Source organism: Hyperolius riggenbachi, chromosome 3 (assembly GCF_040937935.1).
Source record: "Hyperolius riggenbachi isolate aHypRig1 chromosome 3, aHypRig1.pri, whole genome shotgun sequence".
NCBI classification, from domain to species: domain Eukaryota; kingdom Metazoa; phylum Chordata; class Amphibia; order Anura; family Hyperoliidae; genus Hyperolius; species Hyperolius riggenbachi.
Genome location: NC_090648.1, coordinates 48611501 through 48626762, shown reverse-complemented (window position 1 = coordinate 48626762; position 15262 = coordinate 48611501). Strand labels below are relative to the sequence as shown.

Here is a 15262-nt window from a genome sequence, read left to right as displayed (position 1 = left end):
TTGTTTATCTTTGTATGTGTCAGAGTGGTGCAACTAAATATTTGTAATTAAAAAAAATGTTTGGTTTGGGTCTGCTTTAATAAAGAAAAGTCTATATTGAAAAAAAAACATGTAGAGCTATTTGTACCTGGTACTCTCATTTCAAACCATATATTTTGAAGAAATAGGTAACAGTAACTAAATAAATATTCAAAACTTGACTCAGGTAGGTGAAGTTTCTTTTTTTATTGCCAAAGTTTTTATAAATATAGTTTGTATAGTTAGTTCAGTAGAAAAAAATACATCTGTCTATCAAGTTCAACCACAATAAATAAATTCAAAATTGATGCATCACTGTCCTGGACCTACACATATTCCAACTGATCCAGAGAAAGGCAAAAAAAAAAAAAAAAAAACCTCTTCCGAGGTTTGAGATTATTAGACTTGAACTCCAGATGAAAGTCAGATAATAACAGTAGATCAACACCACTGGAAATTACCTAGTATAGCCGTGGGTGTCCTTCAGTGCAAGGAAAGCACCCCAACTTCCTCTAAATGCAGATATAGAATTTGTTATAATAACTTTCTGTGGTAAAGTATTCCACACTTAGCCACCCTTACTGTAGCCAACTCCTTTCTAAAAAGATAGTAAAAACTGTTTTCCTTCATACATATATATTATATATTATAGCTACATCATTATTTATTTATAAAGCGCTAACATATAACAAAGTAGGAAAACAAACAAGGGATGCATAATGATACAGACAATGATATACATAAAATATGGACACTGATACAAAATACAGAACTGGTGATTACACTCTGTAACATGTAAGCTTATAAACTGTTTATTTCAAATACGATGTCTCTTTTGAGATTTTGCAGTCCAGGTAAATATTAGCCTCTTAACCTCCCTGGCGTTATGATTTTTTCCGGATTCAGGGTCTAAAAGTCGTGACATTTTTTCACAAGATTGAAGACCCTAACAGCAAGAAAAAAAAAAAAAAACATACATCAGAGAAATCTGCAGCAACTCCTGCATAAAACTCATTCAGGCACGGGATTACCACTCTGAGCTGCGGATTTCTGTCCCGAGTCTGACTTGAGATTACCGCTAAGGTGGTTAATCTGTATTGGGTAATTGATTTGTTGTGGATCAGGCAGACAAAGATTTAAGGCAAATTGGGGTTGATTCACAAGACTTTATAATTTATTATTATTTTTTTACATGATATATCTTTTAATTGTTTTCCCTACTCTTTTATATCCTTTTTAGCACCCAACCAACAAGTAGTAATTATTAAAATGAAAGCAAGATTAGTAAAAACAATTTTTGAGTATATTAGCATATCAAACTATGCAGTGTACTTTATGTTGTGTTGTTTTCTATTTACAGTAAAGGAAGCATTCGTGTTGATCATGATGTGTACTTAAGGGTCGATTCCAAGGACATTGTGGTGCAATATGCCAAGTCTGTGGACACCATTTACAAAGTTTTAAGTGAAAGAAACTGCACATCAGATATATTGCTTGAAGGTGAGTTAATGGTATACCAAAAAATAACATAAAAGCAAAAGTAAACATATACACTGATAATAAAGAAGAGAGGGTACAGGATATCAACCCAGGTAGGCTAGTCTCACCCATAAAAGTTGAATAACATGAAGAAAAAATTGTATAGGGAGCACTAAGCTGGTGCAAAAATATATAATTTATTCATATAGCTTAAATGGTATCAAAAACGGCAAATAACACACAGGACACAGACTAACACATATACCCTCCCATAAAAACAAGGCTGCAACATCCTAACTACTGGGAAAAATTTATTGAACTGGAGTGCACTCCCATTTAGTCCAAAACATGCATGCAATACGAAAAAGATTCCTTTCTTCAGGCCCAGAGTAAGGTATGTCCAGGAACAACCCCAGCAGAATCACCTATGTTTCAGCACATCACCCGTGTGTAAAACATTAGTATATACACGCCTCTACAGTGATCTGTATACGCTTCTCATTACAGACGCAATCCGAGCGTCTAACCTCAACCCCATATGTGGCCAAGCCAAAATGCAACTCACGTAACCTCCTGCAGTAGACAACAGCTTGATGCAGGCCCGACCAACAGGTCGGCGTGTCAGCGTGTGGCGGTGCTGTAACGGAGATCCATATAGGTGCGTGTACTTTTAGTTCATGCTGGTTGGTGGGGGGAGGAAGAGATGCGGAGGCACGGGTGATGGATGCGAGGTCTGCTTCCGGGTAGAGCGGCTTGTCACGTGACGCGTTTCGTCACGACCCACGTGACTTCTTCAGAGTTGCATTTTGGCTTGGCCACATATGGGGTTGAGGTTAGACGCTCGGATTGCGTCTGTAATGAGAAGCGTATACAGATCACTGTAGAGGCGTGTATATACTAATGTTTTACACACGGGTGATGTGCTGAAACATAGGTGATTCTGCTGGGGTTGTTCCTGGACATACCTTACTCTGGGCCTGAAGAAAGGAATCTTTTTCGTATTGCATGCATGTTTTGGACTAAATGGGAGTGCACTCCAGTTCAATACATTTTTCCCAGTAGTTAGGATGTTGCAGCCTTGTTTTTATGGGAGGGTATATGTGTTAGTCTGTGTCCTGTGTGTTATTGGCCGTTTTTGATACCATTTAAGCTATATGAATAAATTATATATTTTTGCACCAGCTTAGTGCTCCCTATACAATTTTTTCTTCTTTTTTTTTTCTTCAAACATATACACTGGTTTAATGTGTCATGTGCTTAGCATTCATCATCATTATTTCTGTTTACATTTTTATTGTCAGCCTATTTCAAGTATTTTAACAAGTGACAGTTTTATTGCTGGCCCAGATGAGATATATAGCTTGACTCCCTCACTTTAGGGCTATTTAGGGCTGCAATGCTCCATGTCTACTGACATTAGCAGCACTGCTGATTGTGTGAACAAGGTTTTAAAGCCTGGTACATACCTTCAGTTTTGATTGGCCAATGATTGTTCAATTGTATCACCTTCATGCATTGAGTTGATAAATGGTTTCCTGGTTTGCTAAAAGTCTATGATTAGTTTATTATTGGATTATATTCTTTGTGATATTGCTGTGGTTATGTAATTACTGGCCATGAGGGCATGAAGGCACATCTATTTGGTTTTTAAGGAGTAATTTAAATGCTGTCAGATGAGCTTTGAGAATATACTGAAGGCTAGGATATCTACTGGCAGCCAGGGGCCTACCTATATATATCATGTGTGACCACCCTTTTATGGGAACACTTCCTTTTTATGCTGCCCTGTGGCCTCATCTACTTGGGGTTCTGTAACAAGTGTGGCCTCTGGGGATGTCAATACTTAGGAAAACTTGTGTAGAAACATGTGATCAGCATGTGATCAGTTTGATTGGCTGATAGATTTGTTAGGTTTTGATTTGCTGTGCTGACTTCCTTGTTTAGCACATGATCATGGCCAGCAAATCAGAGCCTTTTACATTTATCAGCTGATCAAACTGATCACATGCATCTCCGTGAGCTCTCCTAAGCATTGCCATCCCTAGTGGCCACCATGTTCCCCTCCTGTAATAGTGTGGTCACCATGACTCCCTCCATTCATAATAAGTTTGTCCAGGGCAATATCTGCTATGAAAGGATGCCTGTGTTGGGGGGGGGGGGAGGTGTGTAGTTGTGCCTACAAAGCAGAAGAAGATCTGGGACTCCACCAGCATTTGGTGGATCCTGGTCCATCAGGTTGACTCCTTGGTGACCATTTATTAGTGTGGGTAGTATGGTCAGCCTCACCTTTGCTTATTGGACCTCCATCCATAGCCCAGGGTCCCCTCTTGCCACAAAAATATATACTCTTTCAGTAGTTAGTCCTCCATCTCTCAGTCTCTCAGAGAAGTCATTTTCCAAGCATAAATGTATGAGCAATATTGATGCCTGCCCTTTGCTTTTTTCCAAATTAGATAAGAATTCATTTTGATTAAAAATTACTCCTAACAACGATCTGCTTCATCTATTTAACCCAACACAGACCAAAACAACTTGTTTTCTATTACAATATCCTGGATTAGTATTTCAACTAACCATAATTCTCTCTGATGCCAGGCATTTTATGCTTCAATTCAAGCAAAGCAACAATCAGTAGACAAGATATGGATTTGTCGGGTAAGTTAAGTTGCTTTATCACCTATATTTCATTAATTTAAAGGAACACTAATCAGACAAACTTTCAATAAAAATATGTGACATATATAATTGATACACATGTACCTTAATAATTTTCCATTTTAAAAATGATCTTTTAATTTTAGTTTGTGTTGAGCTAGGATTTTTCAGACATAATATTTATAGGAAACCTTTCGTAATTGAAAAAAAGGCAATTTAACTCATCTGGTGCTTTTGCTGATCCCCCCCCCCCTAGTTTCCTTCTGCCCACGCCATGACAAATAGCAGAGGGTTGGTAGAATCCCCAGGTAAGTTAAACAGCCTTTTTTCAGTGACTTCAGGTTTCCTTTAAGATAGGCTGACTTGCTAGCTGAAGTGCAGCACACTGTTTAGTTTACTTTACACATTTCCCCCAGTCTGAGCTGTTCATCTGAAGACACACCTACTTAGTGATCACTTTCTGCACAGGCTCTCAATCATGTAATCTGCCCATCTGTGACAGTGTTTGATCATTTTAGTACATATTGGTGTCCTTGGTGTGATTATTTCTACATTACAATTGTATTTATAGCCATACTTCTAAATAGGACTTCCCTGAAATCCCATGCTCACATTTTCTAAGTTTAAAATCTACCTTTTAAAAATCATAGGTACATTACAGCAGTTTTTTTTTTTTTAATTCCACTGTGCTCCCCTACAGACAATCTTGAACTTTTGGACTTGTTAACTGTTCCCTATGCTCAGATGTGTTTTTCTTAGCCATACAGAGTTTTACAACCTCAATTTAGTTATCAGAGAAAGTTATGCTACCATTAAACTGCAGTCTGACTGCAGAGAAATTGTCATTTAGAGCCCTAAATACTTAACCTTTAAAGTGAGAACAAAACATGTCTTAACTCAATGTAGAACTGGGACTGTACATAAAAACATGTATCACATAATGTCACATGTAACTTCAGGTACCCTTCGAATAATGGATAAACTAAAAACAGATCTAAGTTGCAGTGGTCCCAGTTCACCCAGTGGTGATAAACAAGCAAACTAAACATGTTTAGCATATATATATGTGCCAAGTACATTCTGCATAAAACTAGTGTTAGAGATGTACATTGGGATGGGTGGATCATTTAATCTTCTTTAGCATACGTTCCTTCAAATATGAAATGCTATCCAGCCAAGAGGACTTTTTTTTATCATCTAAAGGTGGCTATTAACCTCCCTGGCATTCTGGGTAATGCGTACATAAGTACACATTACCGTTTTTGTTAAATATTTTTTATCTTGCTGTAGCTAGCGTATTGCTAGCTACAGCAGTACGCCATGCCGTCCACGTCCTCATCCACCCTCCCAATCCCCGCCGGCCATACTTATGCGCCCGAGATCCCGCGAGAAGCGTGGCTTCCTATCATTGCTTCTCCCGTCGCCATGGTGATGATCGGACATGATGTCATGACGTGCGCTAGGCGTTTTGGGGGGACAGCTCCTTTAGTGGCGCATCACGGCCGATTGGCGGGTAGCGAAGGGCGATCGGTCAGAACATGTAGCTAGCTAAGTGCTAGCTACATGTTCTAAAAAAAAGTAAGTAAAAAGACCCTCCAGGGGCTGAGCAATCCTCCTTGGCGTACATGGATGAGCTGAGCTTGCCCATACTGCCAAAGAGGTTAATATAATCCCATGGGCCATCAATTGTTTTCAATTATCATTATGAAAAATGATTCTATTCTACTAATCTGATCAAATTGGTTAGCAGGTTTTTGACACTTCGTGGGCACAACCAATATTTCTTCTTGGTCATAACAATGATCAGAAACTATTGGTCAGCTGTGGGATTACATCGTTAACAGACACCCTGAGATATAAACTTAGATCTCAGATAAATTTATTGCAAATACTTCTAATCCCTAATCCCTTTATGCTAATCCCTTTAAAATCTATGACAGTAACTTTCAATTGATTTAGCAGCAATAATTTTGCCTCTGTAATATTATTTTATGCTTTACTTTTTCAATTTATTTTCTTTTATAATACATTGACGTTTACTTTGCAGGCCTTTGTTCTACAGTGGATACTATTCCAAGTGATTACCGTCAATATTTTTACGGTGTTTTAAACCCCAACAAAGAATTTATGTGTGTGACCAATTGCAGTAAGACCAACCAGCATTTCATAAACTGCAATACGGGGCAATGCCTGGTCAACAAGAATGGACCCGAATGCTAGTAAGTTCTTCAGTCATTAAGTGGCGCTCTCCTTTATTACTTCTCTACTTTCAGAGATTTTTACATCTACTGCACATCTAAAGCCATTTTTTCTGGTCACTAGTGCATTATGATACAGAGATTATGACTAAAAGTTCTAAGGGCTCATGAGAGTCCTCTGCTACTTAGTAAGTACACATTCGCACATCCTTACCCTTCAAGTTCATAAGCTATCTGCTCCCAGATGCATTTTTGACATGTGAAGGTCCATCCTCTTTTCTCTATGTCCCTTTCAGTATTTCATTCAGAGCCAGGCCTAGACTCGAATGATCCTGCTGAAGCTCATGTATGCATAAGAAACATTAGAACTATTGTTCCTGCAGTAATGATAGTTCATAAATGACTATGGCAGTGTAGGCTGCAGGTGAGCTGCAGGTCGGAGAGGACAGAGTAACTAGCAGATCTCAATAAACGATACATACTGATATTTATGATTACTAAACAGTTTCCATTATATCGAGTGTTTGCATGGAGCCATTTGACTGTTCTGAGCTTGGAATTCTGAGCTTCGGATTCTTTTTACACTTTTCCTTTCTCTTGTTTTCTCCTAGCTGTGAGACCTCCGATCAGTTCTGGTATATGGGACACCAGTGTCAAACGGCTGTCAGTAAAGCTTGGGCCTATGGAGGATTGGCTGGTGGCCTTGCTATATTTGCCATCATCATTGTGTCACTGGCTGTCCTTTTGTGTCGAAGGAGAAAATATGCTAAAAAGAAGTAAGTAGAACTGTTGCAAAAACAGTGATATTAGAATAGTGATCTAAGTACTGTGGAAATGTATTGTCACTGCTACCAGCAGTACCTTAGGAATTCTGTGTCAGTAAATGGCTCTATTGTACAACAGAATACAGGGTATAAGAATACAAAGTAAACAATACAAGTATATATGAGTCAGTGAACAAATCAACAACATATTTTTTTACACAAGGGTTTGAGGTATGCACACAAATTACACAGCATTGTTTAGGGAAAGGTGAAAGGTGGAAGGTGAAAGGGGAAGGTGGCCCTGGCCAAAATACCTTACAGTCTAAAGGTTTTAGGGATAGGACAGTAAATAAGGGGAAGCTATGTATGTTAAAAATGATGGCCAGTGGCCTAGGTAGGATATGTAGCCCAGAGCAAAAACTGATTAAATCAGCATGGTCTATCACATGGAGAAGGCAGGCAAAAGGTTCAAGTCTAGAAATAGAAAGGATTAGGATGGCAAGCAAAAAGCAGGGTGGGGGTTAAGAATATGATAACATTTGATTGCATTCAGTACAGGAGCTTTACAAATCCGGCATGCGCGCGGCCGTTCCCTGGGAAACCCCTGCTCCAGGACTTGACGCCAATTGGCGTTAGGCGGTCCTGGGGCTGCCGAAGCGGTCATGCCCGTTGGCGTGAGGCAGTCGTTAGGTAGTTAATGTGATCTCTTTTTTAAGATAGCAGACAGTTGTACTTATCTTGCTTAACCACTTGATGCTATTGCCCAAAGGGAATAAATGTTGATGCATGAGGCAAAGCACACATGCATGTGTAGGCTTATGCAAATGTCCTATTTGCACTAACGGTGCACCAATGTAACATTTATAAATGTCCATATTGCAGAAGGTGGTTAAAAAAAAGTTATGTTTGGGTGAAACTGAGTTAACCATGGTCTCAGTCACAGATGAAGCAAGACTATTGTATGCACAGCAACTAAAAAAAGACACATTTTCTTTAGAATCTAGATAGTCCAAAGTTTAGGAAGCCACTGACAGATGTGAACTTGTAAGGAAAAAGTGGTTCTAGTGATTTAGCCAACCCTGGTCAACGTTGAATGAGAGGGGAGACCAATGATGCAATATAGTTAAAGAGGAACTCCAGTGAAAATAATGTAATACAAAAGTGCTTCATTTTTACAATAATTATGTATAAATGATCTAGTCAGTGTTTGCTCATTGTAAAATATTTTAAATCCCTGATTTACATTCTGACATTTATTACATGATGACATTTTTACTGCTGGCAGGTGATGTAGCTGCTGCATACTTTTTTGGCAGTTGGAAACAGCTGTAAACAGCTATTTCCCACAATGCAACAAGGTTCACAGACAACAAACTGCCAGGAGTACCACAGTCCTCAGAGTTTCTTGTGGGAGTGGTTTCACCACAATATCAGTCATACAGCGCCCCTGATGGTCTGTTTGTGAAAAGGAATAGATTTCTCATGTAAAAGGGGGTATCAGCTACTGATTGGGATAAAGTTCAATTCTTGGTCAGAGTTTCCCTTTAAGCTACTTGGGGGTGGTATGTATTGTAAATTATAATACTCCCTGCAACCACCGTATAAGCCTACAAGGAAATAACCGTCCCCGCTCAGTTCTCCAGGTCTAGACAGGAACTGGACGGTCACTTTCCTGATGGTCTTTACAGTAATCAAATGATTAAGTTAACACCTCCAAAGAGGAGTAAGATATGCAACAAAAACAAACAGAGGGACCCATGCTTTACACTTGTTGTTATAATTGCCCTGTAAAAGTGGGTAAGAGCCCGTGAAATGGGTTGTCATACTAACAATTGTGCTTGGTTAAAAGCTTTCTACCACCTCGGTGTTATTCATCTGAAGAGGCAAGATTTCCTCTCTTTATTTTGTTTTTGAGCACATCCACCCCTGTTTTATTTTTATTTTATTTTTTTGGTTCTAAGAGAATCAGTACATTTTATATAGATCTATTCCAACTGTCTAAGGAACATGTGGAAAGTGTAGAAAGGAAAGCTAGGACAATGAAAAAACACCATAGAATAATTTAGAATACATTGCCAGACAACTGGTATTATTGAAAAGAAAATAAATATGGCAGCCTCCATATTCCTCTAACTTCAGGTATCCTGTAATTCCAAACTGTGGAAGTCATTTTGCCAATCTCTATCTGGACTAACATAAACAACACAAGCAATAAATGCAAAATGAGAAAACAAGAGTAAAGGTCCGTACACACGCTGGACTGGAGGCAACGACGGGTCCGTCGTCACCTCCCGCTGGGTGGGCGTTCCAGCGACAGTCCGGCGTGTGTACAGTCTGTCTGCAGACTGATATGGCTGTTTCTGAACGATCCGCCCGGCGGATCGCTCAGAAACAGCCGTATCAGTCCGCCGACAGTGCGTACACACGCTGGACTGTCGTTGGAACGCCCACCCAGCGGGAGGTGACGACAGACCCGTCGTTGCCTCCAGTCCGGCGTGTGTACGGACTTAAATATAACTTGTGTTGCTTGTTTAGCTGGATAAATGTGAACTGCTTCCACATGGAAATTCTTTTGTTGCAAAGAATTTAGAAATAGTTTTATAAAACAGTTTGTGGAATTTAAAACGTTAACATAATTTTTTAAACAAGTCTGTCTCTTTTAAATTTATTAGAAAATTGTTTTGTGTTATAGTTTGGCAGACATGGAAGCCGTCTTGAATGAATGGGATTTTGATGATTCTTCTTCCAGCAGTGCCACAGAGGGTGGATTCACTGCTATCAATCATTTCCTAGAGATAGCTTGTGAGAATGATGCTGGATCCATTGTCCTTCCATCATCTGGGTCTGTTTCAGGTTCTGGATCAGGCAGCAGAACTTTCCATCCCTCTCTGGAGAATGTAAACCCTTATGTAATGGTAAGAATAGCAACATTTCTACATTTCCATATTGTAGGCCTATTAGGCTGTTGTCAGCAGATAATATTGTCATCTTCTACCAGTTGTGTCGGTTGTCACCAGATTGAACGAGGCGTTCAATCTGGTGATTGAGCATCATTTTCTTTCCTCCACTATCAACCATATCAATCAATTACAGATGGAATTTAATTGGGCATAAGTTGCAGCATCAAATTTTAGTAGATTCGATTACTGTGTTCAAATCTGCCAGATATCGACAGGTAAAATTGACGAGTAGATGCAATTTTCATAGCTGGCAGCTGGGGTGCCCAATATTTATTGAGTGCCTTCGGTGTCCAAGTTTCCTACTGTCACCGATAATGGTATGCGTGCCTATGGCAGTGCCTAAATTCCCTTTGCTCTCCAGTGCCCAAATTTCATGTTTCCAAGTTTTGTGCCTGGAATAGTACAAGAGAGGAGACAATAGGACAACCTTGAGAGATGGATAGGATAATCTGAGAATTACAATCATTTTTTTCTGATTGATTGTATCTGATCGATGTACAACATACGCGTGATCAATTTTTCTCCAATTATAAAATATATATATATATACTGTATATTGAAAAGGCTTAAACATTGTTTAGGTCTATTCATTAAAGCGGAATATAACCCTGCATTTCAACTTTGCTCTAAAACATTATTTACAGCATATTATATGCAAAAAGCATTTTTTTTTTTACTAGACCAGCATTGGAAGGGTTAAACACAGAGGTTTTAAGTTCCGTGCAGACATTCAGATAGTTACATTCTATTTAGTTAGTGTGTAACTGTTTATCAATAGATACATCTCTTTGGCTGTCCTCCAAGCTCCTTCTCAGTGAGAGAGATGAGTCACAATAAACACATATTTGTAAACAAAAAGTATCTAACTCAAGTTCGGATGCATCTGCAGAAATCTCTAGGGACTTTAAAGCTCTGTGTAACCCTTCCAATGCTGGTCTAGTAAAAAAAAAAATGCTGGTTGCATATAATATACTGTAAATAATGTTTTAGAGCAAAGTTGAAATGCAGGGTTATATTCCGCTTTAAGAAATTGACAATCTACCCTACACCATTAAATTTTCATAAAAACTGATAGGAAAAATCATCCACTCTTGATCAACTAAAATAGAGAAAAAATAGGAAATTTAATCAGATTTCACAAACAAATTAAAAAAAAATCCCAAACTATTAATTTTTTCGTACAAATGATTTTTTTTTATCAAACAGCTGTAAACTTAGATTGTTTTATTGTATGGCGTGTGGCCACATTTAGATCACAATATGAATTTCATTTATTTTTATTTTATTTTACAGATCGATACTCCAAGACCTCAATTGATCAACCACTCCATATCATAAACGTCACACAGTGCTTGGCTACTACAGTTAGCTAAATGGACAAAACTTTGCTGCAGAAACAAAACCATGCAAAAGTATTGAACAATGACTGCTACCACAGCAATGCTTCATGTGTTATCACAGGCATGGGCTTCCGAATTCCGCGGAAGCTAAAATTCTGAAATTCCGCCAGAATTGGGGTTTCCGCATGGTTCCACGGAATTCGGAATTTGCAATCCGGAATTCGGAATTCCGGCAAAATCGGAATCGGAATGAATTGACCAATCAGGAGATGCGGAATGAGTTGACCAATCATAATCAGCGGAAAGTTACCGCGCTAAAATAACGGTTTCAACATTTTTTTATCCAAATTTACAAAATACAAATCAACTTTATTAACAATAGATATTTCAAATGAGCGATTGAGTATTTCCTCCTAAATTTACGGAAATCCGGTTAAAAATTACGGAAGTCCGTTTAAAAATACAGAAAGTGCACGTGGCGGAATACCGCGGAATGTAGCGGAATGTAGCGGAATTCCACCGGAATGTAGCGGAATTTCGATAGTGGCGGTATGCGGAATTACCGCGGAATCGGAAATTGGCTCTTCCGACCATGCCTGGTTATCAATGAATTTTGGAACTTTCTTACAAATGGCTTGAGTGTTTATGATAGACTATCACTGTAACAGACTAAGCTACACAGATCTACCTCTTACTCATTCTTTTAAGATATCCTCTTTCTATTTTCAGCAGTATTTAAGAGTTGCAATTTTGCTTCAGGAAAGATGTTCTCAAATATTTTTTGTTATTTCCCTCCGGGGTGCCACCAGCCACACCCCTTTTAGCTGGTGAGTCACAACAGCTGAACTGGATGGACTTAATGGACAAATGTGTTTTTTTGAACCAAACTAACAATGTAAATATAGATATCTCATAAGCCACTCATGAACATATATTGGAAAGCAGATGACATGTTACAAGAACAAGAACATTATATTTATCATTCATAATTTTTGTTTTTCCTTTTTTGATCTTTTCTGGATTTGTACATGATCAAGCATTTCAGACAATCTTCAGTGGCCTTATTTAATTTATAATAATATAATAAGTTATATTAGTATTTATGAAGATCATTATTTATTCATTTTGCAATTATTTATTTCATTCATTCATTTCAAATAAAACATTTGTTGCTTAACATGTTATTTGATGCTTTTGTAAAAGTTACTGTGATTTTAGACATTTTTGTGCATTGCAAATTATTCTACAGTGCTGCAAGTTAAGTGAACCCACCATGTTTTAGCCAACCATCATCACTGCACTAAACAGGAAGTAAAAGACACGGACTGTCTACTGGATTCTGCTTAAAAACGGGGGTTATATACTGTATAAACAGTATGTACTAAAAAGCTATATTATGCACATAAAAACAAAACAAAGAAACAAAAAAACAAAAACGGAACTCTGTATAAAAACAAGCCTATCTACATCTTTCCAAAACAAAGCAAAAAAACAAAAACCAGAAAAAAACCAAACAAACAGGGTTTTTGCTTGAATTTAATACATAAGCTCACCAATGGTGACAACGTATCCCTTGTATGATAAGTCCTACTTTGACTGTCAGTATACTTATGCAACTGTACACTGCAGCTTGGGCAGAGATGATTATCATTTCCAGCAGGGGTTTGTCAACAGATTGAGAAGGAGTTGCACACTCAGGTCTGGTCAAACTGGACCTGAGGGATTCAAACTAGAGTAGAAACAGTCTTTGCTCACAATATTCTAGTATTCCTTTCAACATGTGGTTCTTGACAACACTGCATTTTTCATTACATTTTATCAGCCCAGTATTCACTTCCTGTGCTGGTGCTGATGGGTTGAAGTCAAATGACTGTGTCCTCACAGGGCCAGGCCGAGGCAGAGGCGAGAGAGGCTCCAGCCTCAAGGCGCAGTGTAGGAGGGGGCGCACAACTCCCTCAGATATCATCCCCCTATTGTGTTTGAAGCAGAGAAAAATAAGAAAAGTGGATACATGTCAGTGACTGCAATCCAGATTACTAGAGATGAAGGTGTTGGCGGCCCTTGGGGTTAATCTTACTCTAATAGCAATCAGTGTGTGACGACTGGGGTGGGAGGGATGGAGGGGCGCACTTTGATGTCTCAGCATTGGGTGCTGGAGGACCTTGTCCCGACTCTGTCTTTCAGAGCTCAGATTTAATATTTAGTTGCCCGAAACTACGTAGGGAAATTTTCTCCAGGTGCCCTCAGCAAAGCTACATAGACAGCATGGTGGCGTAGTGGTTAGCACTCTCGCCTTGCAGCACTGGGTCCCCGGTTCGAATCCCAGGAAGGTTAACATCTTCAAGGAGTTTGTATGTTCTCTCCGTGGGTTTCCTCTGGGCACTCCGGTTACCTCTCACATACAAAAAACATACAGCTAAGTTAAATGGCTTCCCCCTAAATAAATTGGCCCTAGACTATGGTACATACATACACTACAACATACATATATAGATATACGACTATGGTAGGGACTAGATTGTGAGCCCCTCTGAGGAACAGTTAGTGGCAAGACTATATACTCTGTACAGCGCTGCGTAATATGTTGGCGCTATAAAAATACTTAAATGAATAAATAAAATAGATCCTTTGCTTTTAAATCTTTTCACAATCCCTGTCCTAGTTACATTTCTGATTTCTCATTGCATTATACTGAATTTGTAACGATTGTGGAACTTTCTCCGTGATCAGCGCACAACGCGTGCTCTGACACGGCGGAAATCCTCCACAAGCGTGTAATTGCAGGCACCCAGCAAAAGGTGCTACCTGTAGAGGGAAAATTCCTGTTGGCAGATGGCGCTGGGGAGTGCAGAGGAACCAATCCTCTGTACCTCCACAAATGCCAGACAGGAATTGTACGAAGCGCAGAACGCAATCACAAGAGAGGCGATTGCAAATGAAAATGAGCAAAGGGACAAGTTGTATGTGTGTGCGCCAATCCAGTCGCCACCCCGCGACCGCGCACACACAACAGCAGATATGAAATAGGAACGCGATCGCGGGAGGTGCGATCGCCAGACATGACACAAGGCAGATCAGAACAGAATACGAGGGTAGCAAAGGCACAGCAAATAAAACAATGAGGAGATACGGAAAATAACAAACGCTAGCTAACCGCGAACACCGCACTCATTCGCAACAGTGCACGCGGTTATGCGCGGTCTCCACGTGATAAGCACAATAGAGACAAGCACGCCTAACTAACCATTAACAGACAAACATGAAACAGAGGACGCGAGCGCTTGCTTAACGGTTACCTCACCGAGCCTCCAGCAAGCATAGCAGACAAGACAGACACACGAAAACAGGGACAAGCGAGAGATAGGATCCACAGCACTAGCGAAAAGTGGCTAGCGCGATCCAGGTACAGAGTAGCAGAACAGAAGGATCCCCAGCGCTAGCGAAAAGTGGCCAGCGCGATCCCAGAAGACAGAACAGAAGGATCCCCAGCGCTAGCGAAAAGTAGCTAGCGTGATCCCAGGAGACAGAACAGAAGAGATAGCTGGTAGCAACCGCTGCACCAGCTATACTCCAAGAACAGAGATCAGAACCATTTCCTGTCGACCACCATAGGGACAGGACAATGGCAACAGGCAAGACAAGACAGAACAGGCAATACAGATAATACAATCCTAACTGCACTAGGGAAATCTGCCTAGCGCAGATTCAGGAATTACTCTAAGCTGATGTTCAACAGAAAGCAAGGCTGACACCCCACCAGGAGTGTTACATAGGACGTAATCCTTATGACCAGCGAAGCATTGTGGGAAAGACATAGTACTTATAGTACACGCCTCCAATGAATGTGG

The 15262-nt window shown here is 39.6% G+C and overlaps 1 protein-coding gene across 1 annotated transcript; it reads left to right on the top strand.

The window, feature by feature from the left end:
• The first annotated feature begins 730 nt into the window (after window positions 1-730).
• Window positions 731-12303, top strand: LOC137562091 (mucin-17-like). The gene is made up of 7 exons (XM_068273427.1): window positions 731-813; window positions 1379-1518; window positions 4093-4152; window positions 6200-6371; window positions 6962-7126; window positions 9807-10029; window positions 11368-12303. The coding sequence occupies exons 1-7, from the start codon at window positions 731-733 to the stop codon at window positions 11410-11412; spliced, it is 888 nt and encodes a 295-aa protein (XP_068129528.1). The 3' UTR covers window positions 11413-12303.
• The last annotated feature ends 2959 nt before the right edge of the window (window positions 12304-15262 follow it).

Coding starts and splice junctions, on each gene's coding strand:
- LOC137562091 (XM_068273427.1), top strand. CDS start 731: ATGCATAATGATACAGACAATGATATACATAAAATATGGACACTGATA. Junction 814..1,378: donor GTGATTACACTCTGTAACAT/GTAAGCTTATAA, acceptor TTCTATTTACAG/TAAAGGAAGCATTCGTGTTG. Junction 7,127..9,806: donor AGAAAATATGCTAAAAAGAA/GTAAGTAGAACT, acceptor TTTGTGTTATAG/TTTGGCAGACATGGAAGCCG.